The sequence below is a fragment of the Thunnus maccoyii genome, chromosome 13 (genome assembly GCF_910596095.1).
Source record: "Thunnus maccoyii chromosome 13, fThuMac1.1, whole genome shotgun sequence".
NCBI lineage: Eukaryota > Metazoa > Chordata > Actinopteri > Scombriformes > Scombridae > Thunnus > Thunnus maccoyii.
The window spans coordinates 18962056-18983950 of NC_056545.1; the positions used below are offsets into that span (position 1 = coordinate 18962056).

Here is a 21895-nt window from a genome sequence, read left to right on the forward strand (position 1 = left end):
CATGGTGAGCTTCAGTTAAATCGATTGTTTAGTCAGGAAAAATAAGTCAAGTTAGGATTGTGTCGGTGTCATTGTGGCCCAGTTGTACTGTACATTTTCCATGCCACCTCCTGTCTCCCTCCTAGTTGCACTTTCACTCCCATCTCCAGCAGAGAGCTCACAAATCAATACTATGCTAGTAGCTCCCTATTCATGGTACTAACATGCGTGTATTTACCTTTAATGTTGCCCTGTGGGTTTACTCTGACATGTTGAGGCACTAGGAATTATGCATGCACTGGTTTATTTTTAGAACAAGTGAAGAATTGAATGAAAAGGTTGACTAAAGATGTACTGATGCCACAGAATAATGCCAACAATTACTTGCTCATTGCAAACTGCGAATCACGCCACGATATTGAAATAATGCAGACTATAATCGAAACTGACACCCTTTTGCAGAATTGATGTCTGCAGCTCCAATTACGCAGAGCAGCAGGGGGAGCTGAACTCCACCAAGTTGCAGCCTCATTGGCTGGAAAGGATGTGGGCGGATTTGCGCTGACGTTGCCCATACTCGGGATTAACTTGTTTTCATGTCGCCATATCTATCACAATTTGTACTGCAGAGCCTGTTCACATGCGGATTGTTGACATAGAGGATTTCTTATCTCCTTCGAGCCTTAAAGAAGTTTCTCTGTGTGTATGTGTGTGTGGTGCATATGAGGGTGGATATGGTACCGCAGAGGCGCACAGTGCAATGTGAGCGCATGGATGAGGAGCACGCATCGCACTGAGGTAGCAGTGCTGATGTCCTGTCACACATATGGGGGCCGACGGCAGTAAACACAGGAAGGTAAGTTGGCTGAAATTCCTGGCTGAGGTATGACGCACGTAAGGTGGGTTTTTCCCTGTTTCCATGGAGATGAGTTTATGAACGAAATCACGGCAGCCAATCCTGGATGACTTTGATTAAACATTTTTAACACACAGTTAAACTAAAGTGTAATCCAATTGCGTAGTTAATGACAGGTTAGTAGTTTACTGCTATTAAGCTTCCAAATTAAATTCTAACATTGCTCACTCAGTCAGTTGTCAGGCAGATTTGCCATTGATGGCAGTGATGATTTCTGCTGAGTGACTATATGTGTCCCTTAATGATAATAACCTGCATGGTTGATTGCACACATCTTGCTCCACAGAGCATCAGATCTGCTGTGCAGCCCGGGGGGGAGAGGGACTGTGTGGCTCAATGAGTGACTGCAGATTGCATGTTGACAACACGAGCAGGAATGGTTTTAGAGTGTTTAAGAAAAAAATGTTGCTTTTCTGTTGCCCATGAGGTCCACTGATGCAAATGTGGGTTTTATAGGAAGTGGCGATACAGAGTTGGGAACATAAGTCAACAGTAGAAGACTATCTTTGCACTGAGCAGCTCCCCCCAGTGTTTGAATATGAAGCAATGTTAGGCAACTTTCCCTGGTAAAATAGTATATTTTTCAAAGCCTCCCTTTGTCCTGCATGGCTTACACCAGCACTGTTGGCTCATGAGTTCCTGGGTTATGAACTTCCAAGAGGTCAAGTAAAACATTGCTTTTAGAATTGCACGCCTGCAGATAAGGGTTGACACTTGTCCTTGCGTAAAACGGTCTTAACAGAGTGTCAAAGTAGGGTTTTGTAAACAGTCATTGGATTAACAGTGTTAGTCAATTTAAGACTCTAGGACTCTACATGCGGAAGCACTGATCTGAGCTTTTAAGATCTTGGTTGGAAATTCACATGAAATTACTTTTTACAACATCTTCTGAGAAAGCATGCTCACTGACCTGCTCCATAACAATTCAGGGTAATAACTCCACAGACCCATGAGCAATTTTTTCTGTGTTACACCTATTCTGTTCCATAACTGCCTCTTGGTCCATCCCTCTCCCCAACAGAGGCCTGGTGAAGGGCAGGAGGATGAGCACTTCTCATCTGGGTGGCGTAGCTTCCTCTCCAGCATGGGCCTGTCAATCCCAGCAGGCCTCTGTCGCCTTTCCTCATCCGCTCTGCGTCTGGGGCAGCGTCGAATGCTCCAAGGCAAGCCACCCGAGATCCCAGAGCATGTCCTGAGGTTGGCGGGAGTTGGCCCACACAAGCTGAGAGCGGAGTGGAGCCTGCCGGGGTTCATTACCATGTTCCTGCCCGAATTCCCCCACAGAACTGTGCCTGGACAAGAGCACTTTCAGGTAGACCTCAATTACAACTTTGACACCAACAATGTGTAATGCTGGATATGATTGGATAGACCTTTTCATCAGTTCTGTTTCTGTAATTACCAGGTGCTGGGTTACATCGCCAAAGGTTCGTTTGGACCCATTCTGAAAGTGAAGGACAAGGCCAAACAGAAAACATATGCTGTAAAAGTAAGTCCTCTGCCTGTATCTCACATTTGAAATGTTTTAACACCCACACTACTAAGATTTTTGTACCAAAATATTACTGTAGTGTGATACATATTTTTGTCCATGTCAAAATCCTTAGAATCCTGTGTGAGCCCTGTGTAGTCTTATTTTATCTAAATGTTTTTGTTGGTCAACAGGTTATACCTAAATCGGAGATTCTGAGACTCGGGGTCTTAGAGCAGTCAAAAGAAGAAGTTATTGTCCAGGTGGGTACTGGTAGTTTGGAGGTTTGAACAAAAAAAGTTCTTCATACATTTATATATTTCATTGAAATTACTTTTTAGATTTTGGAAAAAAGAAATACAGCACCCAAGTTCATCAGTATCCCTGAGCCACTCTTCATTCAACAAGCATTCTTTTGCATACTTTGGAAAACTTGATGATGTGTTTCATGTGTTTCTGATTTCTTGACTTAACAGTATCATAGATTTAAAAAAGTGAGTATCAAAGAAATGTTCTTTCTACAATGTCAAAGCAAAAGCAATGACATTTTATATTCAACTTTACATAAAAGAGTCAGGATAAGTGAATATTTATCACGACTTTTCAGCATCAGAAGAGAAGTACAAGGTTGCCCCCTTAAATGCCTTTCTTTTTGCAGTCTTAAAGCTTTTACACAGATAAGATCTAACTCAAATATTTACTATGTAAGAACTGTGAAACAGAACTTAAAATATCAGTATATGCAGATGATGTGATATTTTACATATCTGATGTGCATAATTCTTTATATGTTTGTATTTGTTGTATATAAACGATAGAATGTGTTGAGGCTTCAACATATCTGATGAGATATCATCAGATATGGAGATAATAAACTATTGAGGTATTTTCATCTGCCCTTCCCTCAAAAATGCATCTGTGACGTCTAATTTTAACTAGTTTCATGTCTAATTACTAACAAAACCTAGAGTTGTAAGTGAGTCAACTCTGAGAAAAATGGTTGGACTGAAGGAAGAAAAAAGTGCGGACCTCTCTTTTATTGATGGTCAGAGTTGAGTTTTTTTTTCCCTGGTTGACCTTTGACGTTTGCCCACAGCGTCAGGTTCGCCACCCATTTGTCCATGACCTCCAGGACTGCTGGCAAACGCAGCGCCACCTCTACATTAGTGAGTCAGCCAGAGACCAGTGACCCAATCCAACCCAGATCCACTATTCAAAACCCCTCACTCCACCTTTTGTCACCTCAACTCCAATAGTCGTGTCCAGGATCTATCCACAACCTCCAACTGGACACCTAAAACCTGATAAACAAAAGACAAACAGCTTCCCATCAAGTCTTTTAATTCTGAGACACAAACTTTACCCCACCCCAGTCTACCACTGCTTGTGCATCCTGTAGCTGCTTTGCTTCCCTCCTCCTCTTCTCCAGAGCATTAACCCTTTTTTCCTCCAAATCAGCCACTGACTCAGAAAGTGTGACCCAGTTTGTTTGCTTCCCCACCCCCTGTGAACAGAGAGTGTGTTAGCCTGGGGACCAGATGTTGAAGGCAGCTCAGCGAGAGTACATGTGTCACATTCAAAAAAGAGAGGACGCCCCATTTTACTTAACTTGTGAATCATCACTGAATCACATGTTTTAAGCCAAAAATATAAAGCCTGAATCCACTTTTACAGGGGCGGAAAATTATTGTTGACTTGTTTTCAATGGGCCTAAACTTTAAAACAGTGCTGTACTTCTTTTTGTATCGCTTGTATTTACACTGCCCTCAGTTCCAGACAACACCATTCTCGCCTACTTTGTTTCACCAGTGTGTGTTCCACATCCCGCTGACCTTCACCTCCCCTTACACCTCACATTACATGACCGTGGCATGTTCTTAATACTGCACCTATTTCCGTAGTGTGTGAGTACTGCAGCACAGGAGACCTGTACACTTACTGGCAGATGATTGGTCAGTTTACGGAAGACGCTGTGCGAGTGTTCGCAGCAGAGTTGGGATGTGCGCTCGGTGAGTATGCCCCTACGGTTAAACCTACTTACATATTATACATTTCACCCTTATCCTCAAATATCCTAGTTAGATCAGAGTTGACTAGATGAAATTTTCCACAGTTAACAGTATTTAATCACAAGTAATTATAAAAAGAGGTCTAATTAAAATGAGATGAGCTCTCAAAGAATCTCCCACAGCAACAAAGCAGGGCCAGGGGTTTTTAATAATATAGGGCAGTAGGAAGACAGAACATGTTCATTCTCTGGTTGGGTGTTATATTTTTGTTCTTCTGCTTTGCTGTTTTTTTTCACAGGATTTCTTCACGACTTTGGAATCATCCACAGAGATGTAAAGGTAAGAAAAGAGGGAGGTCATTTACTCAACTGGGACAAAAATACAAATAATTTATTTTGATTAATTGTACAAAATGCAACGAAATGTAATTCTTTTTAACTGATTATATTCTCAATAAGTAATGAATTATCTAGAATTTTGAGATGTTAAAAAATTATGAAGTTTTAGGACATATAAAAATCCTCTGCTTGGAATAATAAATTGTGTCTGACATGGTTTTTTATGTTGCCATGTTAAAAATCCTTAAAATGGCATCTTCTCCCCCTACCTCATTAAAAATCCAGAAACCATGAATATGCAAATATATTTCATTTCAAAAGTTGAACTGCCGTTCTCAGTGTGTGTACACCGGAGGTTTTAAGTTTTCACATCACACTTGTATAAGTTGCAAATGTTGTGATTTCACAAATCATGCTTGTAGTTATGTAGAAAACAGCCTTCTAGTGAAGCTGATAATAGTCTTATTTAAATCCAATTCCACTTAAATATACTGTATTAATTGGGTCAAAGCACAGTATACAGTTTTTTTTTTCTGATCAGCTAATTATAACTATTGGTTATAAAAGGCTACAGATGACTTTTAGCCGCGTGTGAATATTTATTAAAGTCTCATTTGTTCTTTCTGGCACTTTTTTTGTAGATGGAGAATATCCTGCTGACAGACAATGGTGAGTGAAACCAGCAGAGAGCAGCATAGTTCTGGTATGCAGCAGAAGTACAGAACCTTCCAGAGAACATCCTGACAGTGCACAGCTGTCAGTCAACACACATTAATGCAACAGTACATCTCTTAGCACTAAGAGGGAACAGCCTTTGTATCTAATTGCATTCACTAAGTAGTTCAGATTATGAACATTTTATTTACTCCATGCTATGAATTGTGTTTATATCAGCTGTAGCTGCATCAGTAAGAAGAATCTGAATCATACTGATGTAGACAAAATGGTCTCTTCTAGGACACCTCCGCTTAGCTGACTTTGGTTTGTCCCGTCGCCTGGAGCGAGGAGGAAGAGCCTTTACCATTTGTGGGACCATACAATATATGGGTGAGAAATATTCCACCACATTCATCCATGTCTACCTCTGTAGCTAATCCTGTCAAAGCTCTTCAGAACAATGATCTGCAAATGCAGTTTGAGCATTTTGGATTGATGATCCTAGGAAGTGAATATGTTAATGTAAGTATCTAGTACACTCAGTGCTGTGAGCATGCTCTGTCTGCTCTGCAGCCCCAGAGGTGCTGAGCGGCGGACCCTACAACCATGCAGCTGATTGGTGGTCGCTGGGAATTCTGCTTTTCTCATTGGTTACTGGGAAGGTGAGATGTTGCCAGTAGGCTCAGTGCGTCTCGCATGATAAACAGATATTACTCACGACAATAACTCTTTCAGTGACGTATCTGAGCTCGAAGCTGAACATTGTGTAAAGTGCATTTCATGATTGATAGTTCTCTTTATGTACCTCCATCTCTCCCCAGTTCCCCGTGCCTCCAGAAGCAGACCACTGCAGTATGCTGAGGAAAGTGAGGAGTTTTCCCTATGAAATGCCCCTCAGCTTCAGCCCCCCGCTGGCCTTGCTAATCACTGAGGTAATTACACAAAATTAAATCCTCTACACTTCTGACCATCTGAGTACATGCACGAGTATCTAAAAACTCTCTCTGTGCAGTTGCTGTGCAAGACTCCCATCCGCCGATTGAAAACCCTTGATCGATTCAAGCGCCAAACCTTCTTCCATGGAACAACTTTTGACCTCGCCTTGCTGCAGCGCCAGCCTGTGGAGGTAACTGATTAATGTCTGAAGACAGACAGTGATGTTGACCTCTCGCTAAGTCCCAAACATCAATCAGATCTTTCCTCATTATCACTGTCCAGGTGATTCTGGAGCTGAGAGAGAGACCCGATCGCGCCGCCAAAGCTCGACGAGGCCTCACTTTGTCTCTGCAGCCTCTCAGAGGCTTCGACTACGACTCGCTGCTCAGCCCTCCTGCCACACCGGACACGCAGCTGGATGGCGACACGCAAACTCACACAGCTATGCCATTTCCCGGCCCAGCACTCCCACTGCAGCCTGCTCAGGAAAAAGGTCCACGCAGAGAATTGTTTGTGTGACAGACTTTGAGTTTACAGTATGGTCACTAGCACACTAAAGGTGTATTTCTGCACACTTATTCACCCTAACACACAGGTGTGGTGCGCCTTCTAAAATGTCTTATTTAGTAAAAGCCAAAATAGCTTATAATTGAACTGGATCTTTAGTTTAGAAGGGAATGATTCATTTGAGTAGAAAACACTATTTCTCCACTTGTATTAGCAAGTTTGATGCTTTTCTTTGTGATTTAACAAGCACTGTTTCCTTCTTTTACTTGTTCTGCCTTCCAATGAGCACCTTTTCAAGCCTGCTGTATTTGCTCAACAGTTGTGCAAGAAAGATTGCGCTATAGTATTATCTACTTCCAATGTTCCAGTGAATGGTCATGGTTGCCCTGTTAATACATAATGTACGACTATCGGCTATCAAATTCACCCCACGTAGAAAAGTCATGCTAGTTGAAGACAATGCACCGTATTTTGTTTTTTTATCCAGGAAACTATTTGTATTTAGGTAGAAATCCAACCAAAACCCTCCAACAAAGTGAGTGAATTTCTGAGCTTCTGCGTTTGTACTCATATTGCATGATTATGAAACAGAAGTAGAAGTAGATGGAAGAAACTCCCTTCCTCATTTCCTGAGTGATTACACTGTGATTTTTACTTTAAAACCTGTTTATTAATGCTGTGTGTACAAATTTTTCCCAAACTTGGACATTTTTACTGCCTAAATTCTGTAGCAGCATACAAGTCTCTCCTTCTATACTCTATAAAAATCATGTAAGCATCATAACATCAGCTTAAGATGTGTACGCCTTCAACTTCTACTTTTTATCGTTTATAAAAATGCGACTCAGGGGAGCACTCGCTGGATTTGCCCAAGTCGGCCTTGATTTTGACTCCAAGATGGCATCCAGCTGGACAGATCAGAGCAGGGATTGTAACGGCCGTACTGTTTACCTCCAGTGAACATTTTGATAGATATAAGGCTTTTTCTATTGTCCCAGGCTACCGTAACCCCTCGCCAGTAATCACACCTTCATGCACTTACCTGATCATCAGATTATAGTATGATTTTGTGAAGTATTGCCCTGATATGTACCCAGAATGCCTCACATGAGTGATCCTGAGCTTGCTTTTTTGGTCACAAAAAATCTTATTTATAAAGTCCTCTTTATAAAATTTATATGAATATTTTGGATGCTATTTGATGTTATGTGTTACAGTACTATGTATTTTTGTAATGACCTGTAGCACATATGGAATATTAAATTCTCTTACTGTACAGCGCTCTGTTGATTTTGTCTGTGTGAGATTGCTTGAAGAAAAAGAGATGGAGAGAAGAAATTTTTTAATAGATTTAAACATATAAGTCAGTAAACAGAAATTCATCATTACTTCACTTGTCATAATACGTTATGCCACATTATTCCTGCAGAATCATAGTTTGCCTTTGGTTGATTAAGAACTTATTGTCATTTTGGCAGTCAGTCCATTAGTGAATATTTACTTAATGTACTTTTGAGGTACATGTACTTTACTGTTTCCATACTTTTAATATCATAGCATTTAAAATGTTATAATTTAATTTAACAGAGAACTTGAGATGAGATGTGGGACAAAAATGGAGGACTGCAATGAGGTTATCAGATGAATGTTTGGCGTTAACCCGTTAAGAAGAAATGAAGAAAAATGGTAAACAGAAAATGTATGTATTTCCTGAGAGTAACAATCCAGTTTCATCCAGTATTTCTCACCCTTGTAATTCTGTAGTGCAAGGTTGGAGGTCTGTACATAGTTGACAGTTGATAAGGTTAATGAAATGGAGTCTCTTAGGCCAGCACTTATCATCTTCAGCATGTAGATATCACTTTTACGCAAAGCTTAAAGCTTATCTCCAAAATACAAAGAGAAGCAAAACATACCCAGTATCCTTGACATTAGACAGCTTACGACTTAGGCCACTCCCATAAGGACTAAAAACATGGGCAATACCAAAATATGTGGGCAAGGTCAACCGTGCTTACCTGCATTCTCTCCAGTAAGAGTACTGGTTCCCAGTCAGTTTGAATCTCTGCTCAGGAGTTATGAAAAAACATCTCAGATTTTTAAAAATCTCTCCAGGTATCTGAACTGGCAGTGATACAGAGAGTTTTCCAATCCACATCTCTTTTTCCTAATGTAACCTTACATAATTTTTATTTTTATTCATTAATCAGATACCCTTGTACAAATTACTTATAATCTCCTGGTTACTTTCACCATCATAAGCATCTATAAAGGTAATATTTAATGTGTTTTCTGAATTGACTGAGACCTGTTACTCTGATCTCTTTCCAAAAAAAGGGAAACTATTGGTACTGATAAAAATCCTCCTCATGAAGACATCATTTTGACGCTATTTAATTTGAGAACTGTCTCTGTAGGATAATTAAAATAGGTGTTTTTTCCACTGAACTAACTTTTGCACATCTTGTTTTCCTCAAAGATGCTGAATATTTTTCTCCCTCTCAACTTTATTGTAAACAATCAAACTCAAACAACAGTAACATATAAACAAGTATGAAGAACAAAAAAAGGAGACAAATTGCCAGGGAATTCAATTATGACATAATAAAATAAAATAAATTAAAAAAAATTGGTAAAGGGATTGTGCGAGATGTATTTTACATTCAATAAAAACTAAATAAAACATAGGAGGAAAAACTACATTAAAAGGGTTACAGACTAATTTCAGATCAATTTGCACTATTCACTTCCTGTTTACAGTTAACAGAAACGGTTTCACCTGTATGTAGTCAATCCTTGTGTATATTTCTTAAGATTGTTGTGTTGTTACTTTTGTGTAAGTACAATGAGAGCGACTAAACCAGTTTCAAATTCCTTGTATGGTAACATACTTGGCCGATAAAGATGATTCTGATTCTTATTGTTTCAAAAATGGGTCTTTGTTGCTTTTATATGTTGCAGCTTGACTAGGGAGCTGCAATAGAGCTCTATATCAATTATACATAAGGTACATTTGGTTTTCCATTGGTCCATTTCATTTTATGCAGGTCTATATGGAATTTGCATTAAAAAAAGCTCACATTCTTGTCCACTGAGTTATTTTTTAAAATAAATTAAAATATTACTACCATAAAGTATGACCACTTGACCAGTTTTTCTAGATAGAAAGTCTTGCATATCAGTCCAAAACATATTTTGGAATACAGACATACATGCAATGGAAAAACTAAGTGAAAAACTGAGAAAGACACAGAATCTTTTTTTCTCTCCATCATGTTATTTAAAAAGAAAGTGTGACGTACAACAAGTGTGACAATAATACACTAACAGAAAACAACAGGGCATCATAATGAAATAAAGATTAAAGGACATAAAGGACGAGACTTCACATTCAGTTTGTTCTTACAGTCAACATGGTGGCAGGACAAAGGGTCAAAGTAATAATAATAAATAAATAGAAAGAAAAACATATATAACAGAAAAGGTAGGCAATAAAAATTGGATTTCCTAAAAAAAAAAAAAATCTTGGATCATACTAACTGTATGTGCACATGTCTTACTATTTATAAGCTGGGCTCAAAATACTTCCTTTAATTCAATCATGAAAAGTTTCCAGAAGATGCAGAATCATGCTGCGTTGTGATGCTGTCCAGCGCGTGCGCCTGAGCGTTCAGCGTCACTCCATCACATGACGCAACGGTGAGAGCTCCGCCCCCGGCTCGAGGCTTTTGTAAAGGGTCACGTTGCGCTGCAGCAGTGAGACAGGAGACCGTCCCGCACCATCCGCACACTCTTCGCTTAGACTCCCATCAGCAGGTAAGAAGCAACGCTCATCTGATCAACATGAAGAGTTTCAGACAGTTTTCATTCCCTATTGATCACAATAATGATGATAATAATGATGATGATGTTGAGGGGGGTGATGATGTGGGATGAGATGCTGCTCCACACAGATACTAAAGATAACTCTAGTACCTGTGGCTCGTATTACGTCGTCTCATTTGACAGTAAACCATGTTAATTTTCTACCTTTAAAAAAAATATATCTTGTTTAAGTTGCGTATTTGAGTGAAACGTCGAAATGACGCAACAGGAAGAGCGCAAAAAAGACATGACCTTCAAGGATGTAAGTGGTGGAGATGAGGCTGTTGAGGCGTCTGCTGTCAGTTTAAATAGACACATCTTGTTGTTTTATTTGTTTCTACGTGTGTAAATTGTGTTTAACTGTGATTAGCAGCGGTGGCAGTGATGAAGGAGAGGGTGAGGTGTTGCCCCGTCTGTGCGTATCTGTGCCAAAGCACGTACACCTCCTCTGATGATGTGATGGGAGGCGGGCTCACAGTATAACAGGAGTGTGTAATGAGTCAAAATGCATTTATGTAGCTTCACGTGTCATTCTACTATCAGACTCCATGTTGAAAGCCTAACACTTACTGTACATTACATACATTTTGATTTATCGCTTTTCACCTCAAAGCTTAAGTGATTTGTTCATTAACTGATGAGCAGATTGACAGAAAATCAATCAGCAATAATTCTGATTTATTGTTTTAGTCATTTTTAAGACAAAAAAGACACAATTCCACCTTTGCGCTGCTCCAGAGTATAATACAGATGTTTGATATGTAAAAGTAACATATATGAATGTAGGCTGCATGTAAGTCTCATAAGCATATCACTAGAACTTGCATAACATATTTGCAGTTCGGTGGTGTTTAAGAGGAAGATGTCGCCACGTGTAATCTACACATTTTCACTCTCTCTGAACTGCAACGCTTGCAGTCTCGACGTCTGCCGCAGGCTGCTGTGTCAGAGAGCTGCATGGGAAACAGTGCTCCCGCTAGCACAGCTGGATCAAGGCCTGAAGATAGAAACAGCCCAAACACAGAGACGTGCGCCAGTGCCAAGGCCAGCAGCCCGTCTGGTAACAAAAAACGCAGCAAAGCGAGCAGGCTTTTATACTTTTGACTAGTGCTGCCCCCACAGGAGCCATTTCACTTCCTTAAAGCTCATACAGCTTGCGATGTAGAGAGAATAATAATAATAAAAAAAGGTGGGTAAAACCTCCAGGTGGTGATAGAGAGACAGGCAAGGAAAAAACAAGAAATAGATCCTGTTTTCTTTTTCCCCACTCACATGCTTATTACTATAATATTATCAATAAAAATGTAAATCAGCGTGAGTTTAGTCACCCCCTCCCTCCCTACAGCCTTTTCAATACTAGGCGGTACAGTATGCAAGCTTCAACCATCTTGTAGTTTAATGCTTGCAGCAATGCTTCAAAATAAGACCAGCTGCAGCATGATTGCTATAGATGTAGATGTGTCTACTAGATTTGAGTTTGATGTTGATGATATTTGTGATTTCTGCTCACATCCTGGGTTGGTAAGTGAGACTCTGCAGTATCGGTTTGCACAGAGAACGATTGATTGACTGTTGTAGCGTGAAGAACACGGCGTGATTTCCTGTCTGATCATTGTGTTCTTTCCAAGGTTAAAGTTTCAAATAGATAGTAGCACCAGATGAATGATGGCAGAGTTGAAAATGGGCTTCAGACAAGCAATATTTGTCTTAACTAATATCTAATTAAACCTCCTTTTAATTGTTGTACCATATCATTAAATTTGAGTGGTAGAAATGTAGATTTTAATGTGAATTAGGCCTACTTGCCTCCTCCCTTTAGTACATGTCTGTAAGTCTGGTCCATGGGCTGCATTCGACTGATGATTAATGACAGGATATTGTTTAACATACAGTGGTCACACAGCAGTGTCTTTTCAAGTTTTAAGTGGCTTTGCATGACGCCACAGGAGGGAGTTGGCCGTTGCATCTTGATGTCGCAGTGCAGAAGTGGTGTTTGTCACATAGAGGACGACCTCTGAGCAACAGGCTGGAGTGAAACACACAGAGACACACGATGGAGAGGCAGTAAAGACAACTAGATATTAATCTCAGCTGACTCTCTGCCATGTCTCTTACAAAATGATCAAATATCATCCTGTTAACAATAACTAATTCCAAAACTGCTTTTTTACTGACATCCCCTTCCCCACCCCACCCAAACAAAATCTGAGTTATCATGAAGTGCATTTCAATGCCTGCACTCTGTACGACCGTGTCTGGAAGATTAACCTTATAACCAGCAGTAGTGTGTGATAATAGCATCTGAGGGCTGCTTGTTCAGATTATGTCAGTGTGACATTTTGACAGCAGGATGCATTTTTACTGATATGCAAGATCATCCTTCAAACCAGCATTTTAGCATTCGCCCTGCTGAAGTGCCCTTGAGCAAGCGGAAACACAAATTAAATAATTAATAAGCTACTAGAAATTCATGTTTAAAGGTTTTAAAGTTTTTGTGTTGTATATGGTATTATCCTAATACTATACTCAGGTTATAGACAGATCCAGGATCTGACAGCTGTAGCAGATCAATGCAAGTGATAAAACCTGTTTATTACGCCTAAAAACACATTAGTCTGCCTGCCTCTACAATAATTATAATATGTATAGATGTTTCTTTAAAAATGTGAAACCATGATGTAGCCAAAGCTTTGACTTAGTTTATTTCATTAGTTAGTTCATTCATTAGTTATCTTTATCTTTCAACTTTATCTGCCAACCAAGTGTGCACTGAATCACATAAATATGATTAGTAAAATGGTAGCTTAAGAATACAAAATAAAATAACTTGACTCCAGTCAGTGGTAAGCACTTCTGAAGCCTTTCATCTCATTATCAGTGTAGTAACAGTCGCCAAATGCCAAATGCATGCCACCGTTCGATCTCCCTGAAGCTCAATAAGTCTAATGTTAGTGTATTCCATCAGTCAATACATTTTAGCATTATATTATATAACCAATGTATCTTTACAGTTACTGATCTTCCGTTTTTTTGGCAAAATCAGCCAGATGGTTTCCCATCAGGCCTTTCAAAGCTGTCACCAGCTTGCAGTGGCTAATTGTGATTACGTTGAGCTTCATTTTCAGGGCACCAGGATTTCAAATGTTTCAAAAAGTCATTTTCATGGGTTTCCTGTGTAGCAATGATCACACTTCTCCTTGTTGACTACTTGAGGAAGTTAAATCTAGTGTAAGCCCATCTTGTAATCTTGTAAACCCACGTGGGCTGGGCTCCGTTTGGTGCATGACAGTTTGACCAATCAATCAATCAATCACTCAATGGAGAATGTGAACCAGACTTTACCATTTAAGGGAGAAACCATCAGACTCTCCACTTGACTGGTTCTTCTGTGTCGTTCCCACTTAAGAAAACAACCATGAAAGATTTCCTTATTTATAGCCCATCACATCTGTGGTGCTAGGCCCTGCAGCCCAAACTGGAGCTTCATGCTGTTTTGTCCTTTAATTCCCGTTGAGGGAGAGTGTTTCCTGGAGACACATGAGCAGCAGACACTAAAATAGGAAACACTACTGTCAGTGTCTCCTGGGTTGGTGAATAACTGTTGAAACCGGAAAATCTGACATCTAACAAGTCTTCTGCGTTACTTGTTCCATGAATCACATTGGCAGTATCTAAGTTGTCGCCACATTTACGTCCACACATTAGTGAAATCCAGTAGGGTTGTGAGCTATATTCCAAACAATGTTCACACCTGACAGTCAGTGTGACCTGACAGGATTGGATGTGGCAGGCCGCGCTGAAAAAGACAAAGACGGTTTAACAACAGCCTTCTCTAAATACACTCTTGTCTGGAGAACATCTCATTCTGCTTTGTGTGCCATCAAGGATTTGGAGAATAAATTCCATACAACAACTGAAATGTGTTAATGGCTGCTTACTTGTCAGCTAATTTTTAGTTATATAACCTTGTTTAACTATTTATCCACTGGATTGATCTTCTCACCAAACAACAGAATGTGTAGAACCAGTAAAGTATTTCCTAAATATGTGTACGTGTTAAACGGTGTGTTGCCACCAAACCTACTCTAGGCTGATCATATATCTGAGGCACGTCACATACACACTGAAGGGCGTTGTCTGGCAAAGTCCTCTTTTTATGCCTTCAGGTGATATAAAAGATATGTGATCTGAAATATATCCAGACGTCACGGCGTCAGCTCCACATTCAACTGAAAAAAGTCACATTTGGTAACTTTCCATCGTGTTTTCTCAGCAGAAAGCCAACCACACAGGAACCAGACTCAATGAAAATGTATTGTTGAGGCACGCAGGTGCTTCACAAAAGATAGCAGGTATTTGCTGAGTGTGAGTTTTGTCCAGCTAACAGTGGAGCAGGGCACACTGAAGTCACACACATCGTGCCTTTGCCCTTGGCTTGGCCTTCAGCAAGTGTAAATACTCCTTCTCATACACTGGAGAGGTCTGCATACAGTTTCCCTCGGGGCAAGTATTGTACCCTGCAGGTCTGGCCTGTTTAATTTGACCTGTAAGTAGAAACTATCAGCAGTGAGTCTTTGCTTGACATTTGTGTTGTGGTAACTGCACACAGTTTTCACTGAGAGGCCTCTTTGTGTGTGTGTGTGTGTGTGTGTGTGTGCGCTCTAAAGGTTGTTATCTCATAGCTTTAAGCTGAGGATTAACACAGAGGATACAGGGTATGTTGGGCAGTGTCCTAGCAGAACAAAACAGCCTCAGTTGGGAATTCACGGGTCTTATGAGTTTATTGTTGAGCTATGCGTTAATTATAATCATTTTTTTGTTACATCATGACACATTTAGTGTGCTTTATATTATACAACCCAGTGTCCTGACACTAAGATTCATCTCTGTGCTAATACAATACTATTTAGCCTCAGATGCTCTTTCACTGCAGCATACACCTCCATATATAGCTGACTGAGGCACACCTGTGTATTTGTCATTGAAGGAGTAACTTCCACCTATCAAACAGATTCATCTATACGTGATCCTGTATAGTGGCACATGGCTGTGCCCATGCTGTTGAACAAAGCCACCCCAGTGACGTCGTATTTCAGGGAGTGGCTTCTCAACCTGTGCAGTCCACCAGAGAGAGAAGTCACAGCTTGTTCCCTGGCACGCTATGCGTATGTGGGAGTGCTGCAGGTTTTTTTTTTTGTGTGTGTGTGTATGTGTGTGTGTGTGTGTGTGTGTGTGAGTGGAACGGGAAATTCACAAACCTCATGTATGCTCATTTAGTATGCATCCAGTAGGCGTCATTTGTAGTCAGAAAGCAGCAGCGTGCCTCAGTGAACACAGCAGTGGGTAGTCTAGAAAGGTGATAGCTAGATGAAAACAAGGAGCCAAGTCAAGTATTAAGGCAGAGAAATAAAAGGCAGGCGGACGTGCGTTGCACAGAGAGGGATATAATGACAGTGGAAAACAAGAGCGGGGAGACTGTTGCTGAGGAGAGGGAAACGAGCCGTGCTGCATCCAGTCCTGCAGCAGAGTGTATAGGAGCGCCGTTACATAATCGCTCCCTCTCTGGCTTCTGTGGATTGGATGGGTTGAGGTTACGCAACTGCTTATTTACGGCAGAGTGAAGAAGGAAATAGGGAACAAAATAATCTGGTTTGAAGTGTGTGCGTGCATGTTAGCACGTCGTGATAGCTGCTGCCACCGAACGGTTCCTGGGTGACTCAAACCAGACAACATTATAAAAGACACATTTCCCTTTTGAGTAGACAGTCATATTCTGCCTCAGATGGTATGAATGTCAATGAGGAAGCTTTCTTTGGATTCCACATGACAGTCACACAATGTGCTATTTTACTGGACAAATACAGCTAATTCTATCTGGCTCTTCTTCCAGGAGTCATATCTTCTGCTCACAGTCTTTCCTTTATTATATCTCACACACACAAACACTGAGTACAAGGATTGTGTGCCATCTTGTAGGAGTTATGTCATTTCACCCTTCCTACCCCCACTGAGAAGAGCTTAAAGCTGTAGAGCGGCAGCCATGTTGAAGACAATAGAGGGACAAAAGAAAAAGAGGCCAGTGCTAGGCAGGCGTCCAGGTTCGCACTGTGAAATAATGTGACCTCTCCATCTCTCTCTCTCTCTCTCTCTCTCTCTCTCTGTCTTTCTTTCAGCCACCATGACTCACCAGTATCCCGCACTGACTCCTGAGCTGAAGAAGGAGCTGCAGGAAATCGCTCAGAGGATAGTAGCTCCAGGAAAGGGCATCCTCGCAGCTGATGAGTCCACCGGTATGCGCATGTTTGTGTGAATGCAAAATCATAAATAAATATCAGAGATGATGATCCTATTTAAGTAAAGCTGTCCTTCTGCTGGAAAGTTTGCTCCTTACACTGTAGAGGTCCTACATCATTATTAAAGAAATGATCTTTAGGACCAGTCTGCAGGACCAAGGTTCAAGGCCGCATATCTGTGAACATCTGGCCTGCTGTTACCAGTCAGCTATCCCTGGTAGCTTCAGGGGTACTGAACACACCCTAATTTATGTATGACATCATCCGTATTTTGATTAACCATTGTGATCACTTTGTTCTAAACCTTCTTTATAAAATTCATAGAGCCAGATGTGAATACTGAAGGAATTTACTTTCACACTCAACAGAATTATACTCTTTAATGTCCAATCAAGACATATTTATTTATAGATAATAGGTACAGGTATTAATATCAGTTTTTACACCCAAAATAATCCTGGATGTTTTTAAAAGGATCCGTTTGAGCTGATTTTCAACTGCATTTTTTGTTCTCACGCATTAAACAGATGTTTTGTTCTGCTCTACTGAGTCTTTCTTAATCTGAGTCTATCAGTATGAATAATTGTGTGTGTTTGTCGTCTACAGGGAGCATGGCCAAACGCTTGAACCCCATCGGGGTTGAGAACACAGAGGAGAACAGGCGCCGCTACCGCCAGCTGCTCTTCACAGCCGACCAGCGCATCGACAGCTGTATCGGCGGGGTCATCTTCTTCCATGAAACCCTCTACCAGAACACAGACGATGGCACTAACTTCGCTAAGCTCATCAAAGACCGCGGCATCGTTGTTGGCATCAAGGTACATATTACTCAATGTAGCAGTTAATCACTTCAGTCATTTGTAAATCTCTTTAATCTCTTTTTGGAGTAAAAAGTAGGTTTCATCTGGCCTCACAGTCACTTCAAAATGCTCATATTCTCCTCCTACAATTCAACCATTCTCCCACATCTCTTTAACCATTTCCTAATTTCATCTATTGATTGTTTTTATTATGCCTCGGGTTGTCCGTCCGTCCTATTCTCATGAACGCAATATCTCAGGAATTGAGGGAATTTCTTCAAATTTGGAACAAACGTCCACTTAGACTGAAGGATGAACTGATTAGAATTTGTTGGATGAAGATCAAAGTCACATGTTTTTGCCCATAACTCAAGAATTCATATGCTAATTATGACAAAGTTTCACACAATAGGATAAAATAATAAAGTGATGACATTTTATATCCAAAAGGTCAAAGTTTAACTTCACTGTGGCCGTTATTCAACACCATAACTCGGGAACAGAAGGGGAGATTGTGACCATATTCACATTTGGTTGGACATTGAATTGGTAACACTAATCTTGGTGCCAACCTTGAAACTGTGGTGATGTGGTGAACCAGGACAGGGGGCCTCCTGTTCCTCTGATAGTCCACCACAAGCTCATGGGTTTTGCTGATATTGAGCTTCAAGTGATTATTGCTGCACCGTGTGACGAAGCTCTCTATCAGTCCTCTGTACTCCTCTGTAAAAAAAGTCTCTGAGTGAAGACAGCATGTTTCTCACTGGAAATTAGTCATTGGAATCATACATGTCAGTAAAGTGATAACTTCCATTTCACCAAAAAAAAAACTCAATACCTTTTATGAAATTCCTCCAAAGTCTGGACAGACATGGAGGTAAACTGCAACTTGACTGGTTGGCCGAGGCAACGCTCAACTTCTCACTTATAAAGCACAAGTCTGTCTCGAGTCTGTGAGTCTCAAAAGCTACAGTGAAGCTTATTTTGTAGCTGTTTGCTTTGGTGATAAATTCCTCCACAGCCACAGTGTTGATATTATACTACAGCCAAGTATTTCAGTTCAGCAGACAAAGTCACAGTCATCATTTGTTTGGCAGGGAAGACTAGAAATGTTCCTGCACTGTGTATGAAAACATAAACTCGTTGTCAATAGTTTTAGACACACACAGACTCACTTATAATAGCAGATCAGGTTGTGAGGACAAACTGTGTTCAAGAAAGCTGTTTTCAGTTGTAAGTGAGTGGAAAATTGGTGTACTTAAGAATTTGAAGGACATTTAAGTGTAATTTAAAACTATTTCTGTCTTCACAGGTGGACAAAGGTGTTGTGCCCCTCGCTGGAACAAATGGAGAGACCACCACTCAGGGTAGGAGGCATTAGGAACACACACAACCCACATAACCTCACAAACATCACAAAACCCTTACTGTATTTCTAACGGATGGTTCTGTGTGTGTGTGTGCTGGAGTGCAGGTCTGGACGGGCTGTCCGAGCGTTGCGCGCAGTACAAGAAGGACGGTGCAGACTTTGCCAAGTGGCGCTGTGTGCTGAAGATCAGCGAGACCACGCCGTCTGAGCTGGCCATCTTTGAGAACGCTAATGTACTTGCACGATATGCTAGCATCTGCCAGCAGGTTGGTGTGAGATTACAGAGCATGTCATTAAGTCATAAATGAATTTAAATGCCTGATCATACTCACAGCTCACTGCTAAAACTCAATGTAGTTCAACAGAGTTTCAGCACTGAAACAAACTCATGGAGTTTATCTGTATGTAAGAGTTTACCTTAAATTTACACTTTATAATGTCTCCTAGAATGGTATTGTTCCTATTGTGGAGCCTGAGATCCTTCCTGATGGAGAACATGACCTGAAGCGTTGCCAGTACGTCACTGAGAAGGTAATTTACTGAGGAATACATATATGACACACTATCTTATGATGCTTATATTTTACAACATGTCAGTAAAGACGCTCTGACATACATCTGTCTTCTAGGTCCTAGCTGCAGTGTACAAGGCTCTGTCAGACCACCATGTGTACCTGGAAGGGACACTGCTGAAACCCAACATGGTCACACCCGGACACTCCTGCCCCACCAAGTACAGCAGCGAGGAAATCGCCATGGCTACTGTCACCGCTCTGCGTCGCACTGTGCCTCCTGCAGTCACAGGTCAGATACAGCTGTATGAAATGTGCAGAAAATATAAGAAACAGAGTAGCTCGTCCAATATACTTCAAAATTCCAAGTTTGAGCAGGTAGATAACGTGTTTTTATGTGCTTGTTTCTGTCTTTTCTCAGGAGTGACATTTTTGTCAGGCGGCCAGTCCGAAGAGGAGGCCAGTGTGAACCTTAATTCCATTAACAACTGTCCGCTCGCCAAGCCCTGGGCCCTGACTTTCTCCTATGGCCGCGCCCTGCAGGCCTCTGCCCTGAACGCATGGAAAGGAGAGCTGAACAACGAGAAGGCCGCCACCGAGGAGTTCATCAAACGTGCCGAGGTCAGACAAAACTCTGTGCGGACACCAGACACTGTCACACTGAAACTTCCTCCATGCTGTGTTGTTAATCTTTTTTTTTTTTTGTCTTTTCTGTCTTCTTCAGGCAAATGGTCAGGCTTCACTCGGCAAGTACGAGTCTTCCGGTACCGCAGGCTCTGCAGGAAAATCCCTCTACGTGGCAAATCACGCCTACTAAACATCAAACGACCACATTCAGCTGTGGCCTAGTTATAGTCTTATATCTGCTCTGCTATTCCCCCTCATTCCTCCATCAATCACAGGCCTGCGCTGTCTACTGTACTTTAGAGTTGTCAGAGTTATTAAAATGAAATTATTAGAAATGTGTATTTAAAGACAATGTGAAACTACTATACTAAAGGGAACAGGCTTGTTTTTTTCTATCCGATCAAACAATCAGACACTGAGACAATTTATGATTGAATTGGAAGTATTTAATATCATGTCTAGCTGTCTGTCTAAACTCTAGAGGCTGCAAAATGTTAACAGTAAATCAACAATCAGTCAGTGTTTAATTCACGCCTCTTCTTAACTGCACCTGTCTCCACACTAGATCCTTTCTCTTCCACATGATAACTCTTGAGACACTCCAGATCAGCATGTGTGTTTTGGTGTTTTGCGGTGTCGGCTCACGCTTTAAACGCTATACTAACATCCTCCCTGAAAGTGGGACCAACCGATTATCAGTGGCGTCAGTACATCCGTTAAGGGGACAAGATGACAGTGTGAAAGTGTATTGCATTGATCTTTTGAGCGACTGTCCAAAGGTGTTGAGTGCTCAATATTGTACTTTCAGACAGCTGTAACTCCAGCAGAGGTCAGTAGATACAGTGTATTAGACCACTGCACACCAGGATTCATCCTAATGATTCATCCTATCTTTCTGTTCTCACGCTTCTAATTGCCACTAATCAGAGAAACATCTTGTGTGTCTATTCTCAGTATAACATTATCTTTAAATTACACAGTCAATGTATTCAGTTGTGTGAAGGTGTCGATATTATGTGATGCTTGTGTGTCATTCCCTTCCTCTGGTTCCCCCTGGCCTGCCCCACGGGAAGAGGAGATGGTTTCTATTGACGTACCTATTGAGTGGACCAATCCGTGGGGTTATCGGCAGGGGAATCAGTCACTGCTGTGTTGGAATACTGTGATGTTTGTGATGTTAATATTGTTCTTGAAGCACTTGGTGTGTCAAATAGTGGAGAAAAATAAACTAAAATAAAAATTAAAAAAAAAAGATCTCTTTGTGTGACATTATTACTCCTGAACTCACGGTGTCCATCCCAATATTTTGTCTTTGGATGCATTTGTACACTGCATTCATGACACTTGAATAGTCATGCAATACTCTTCTTGTACCTCATTATATAATGTTGTAAGCCAAGCTCTTGTGATTTTTATACATCATTTACTGTTTTTGCACCTCATATATGTTTTCCTAAGCTGTGTTCAACCAGCCAATGTACTTCCAGGTAGCTAAGTATCACCTTTACAACCAGTACTGCTATGGATACAATGATAAGTGGACAGGTAACCACAGTTCGAAAGAGCCATTATTTGCCTACTCTTAAAACTACTGTAAAAAGTCCCTGTTTGATCTGC

The 21895-nt window shown here is 40.9% G+C and overlaps 2 protein-coding genes across 2 annotated transcripts; both read left to right on the forward strand.

Moving 5' to 3' along the window:
- The first annotated feature begins 112 nt into the window (after window positions 1–112).
- On the forward strand, window positions 113–8046 carry rskrb (ribosomal protein S6 kinase related b). The gene is made up of 13 exons (XM_042430184.1): window positions 113–835; window positions 1917–2207; window positions 2301–2384; window positions 2561–2629; window positions 3463–3532; window positions 4268–4375; window positions 4674–4714; window positions 5355–5382; window positions 5671–5760; window positions 5944–6032; window positions 6192–6302; window positions 6383–6496; window positions 6589–8046. The coding sequence occupies exons 1-13, from the start codon at window positions 806–808 to the stop codon at window positions 6823–6825; spliced, it is 1362 nt and encodes a 453-aa protein (XP_042286118.1). The 5' UTR covers window positions 113–805; the 3' UTR covers window positions 6826–8046.
- A 2473-nt stretch (window positions 8047–10519) lies between these two features.
- Window positions 10520–21524, forward strand: aldocb (aldolase C, fructose-bisphosphate, b). Its single transcript, XM_042431687.1, has 9 exons — window positions 10520–10629; window positions 16851–16967; window positions 17577–17788; window positions 19083–19137; window positions 19245–19405; window positions 19587–19670; window positions 19769–19943; window positions 20073–20272; window positions 20376–21524. The coding sequence occupies exons 2-9, from the start codon at window positions 16856–16858 to the stop codon at window positions 20466–20468; spliced, it is 1092 nt and encodes a 363-aa protein (XP_042287621.1). The 5' UTR covers window positions 10520–10629; window positions 16851–16855; the 3' UTR covers window positions 20469–21524.
- Window positions 21525–21895: the final 371 nt, after the last annotated feature.

Bases quoted from the DNA above. Each gene is read 5' to 3' on its own strand.
- rskrb (XM_042430184.1), top strand. From the start codon at position 806: ATGGGGGCCGACGGCAGTAAACACAGGAAG. The intron at 3,533-4,267 runs GTGAGTCAGCCA...CTATTTCCGTAG, and splicing joins GCAGCGCCACCTCTACATTA to TGTGTGAGTACTGCAGCACA. The intron at 6,033-6,191 runs GTGAGATGTTGC...ATCTCTCCCCAG, and splicing joins TCTCATTGGTTACTGGGAAG to TTCCCCGTGCCTCCAGAAGC.
- aldocb (XM_042431687.1), top strand. From the start codon at position 16,856: ATGACTCACCAGTATCCCGCACTGACTCCTGAGCTGAAGAAGGAGCTG. The intron at 19,406-19,586 runs GTTGGTGTGAGA...AATGTCTCCTAG, and splicing joins ATGCTAGCATCTGCCAGCAG to AATGGTATTGTTCCTATTGT. The intron at 20,273-20,375 runs GTCAGACAAAAC...TGTCTTCTTCAG, and splicing joins AGTTCATCAAACGTGCCGAG to GCAAATGGTCAGGCTTCACT.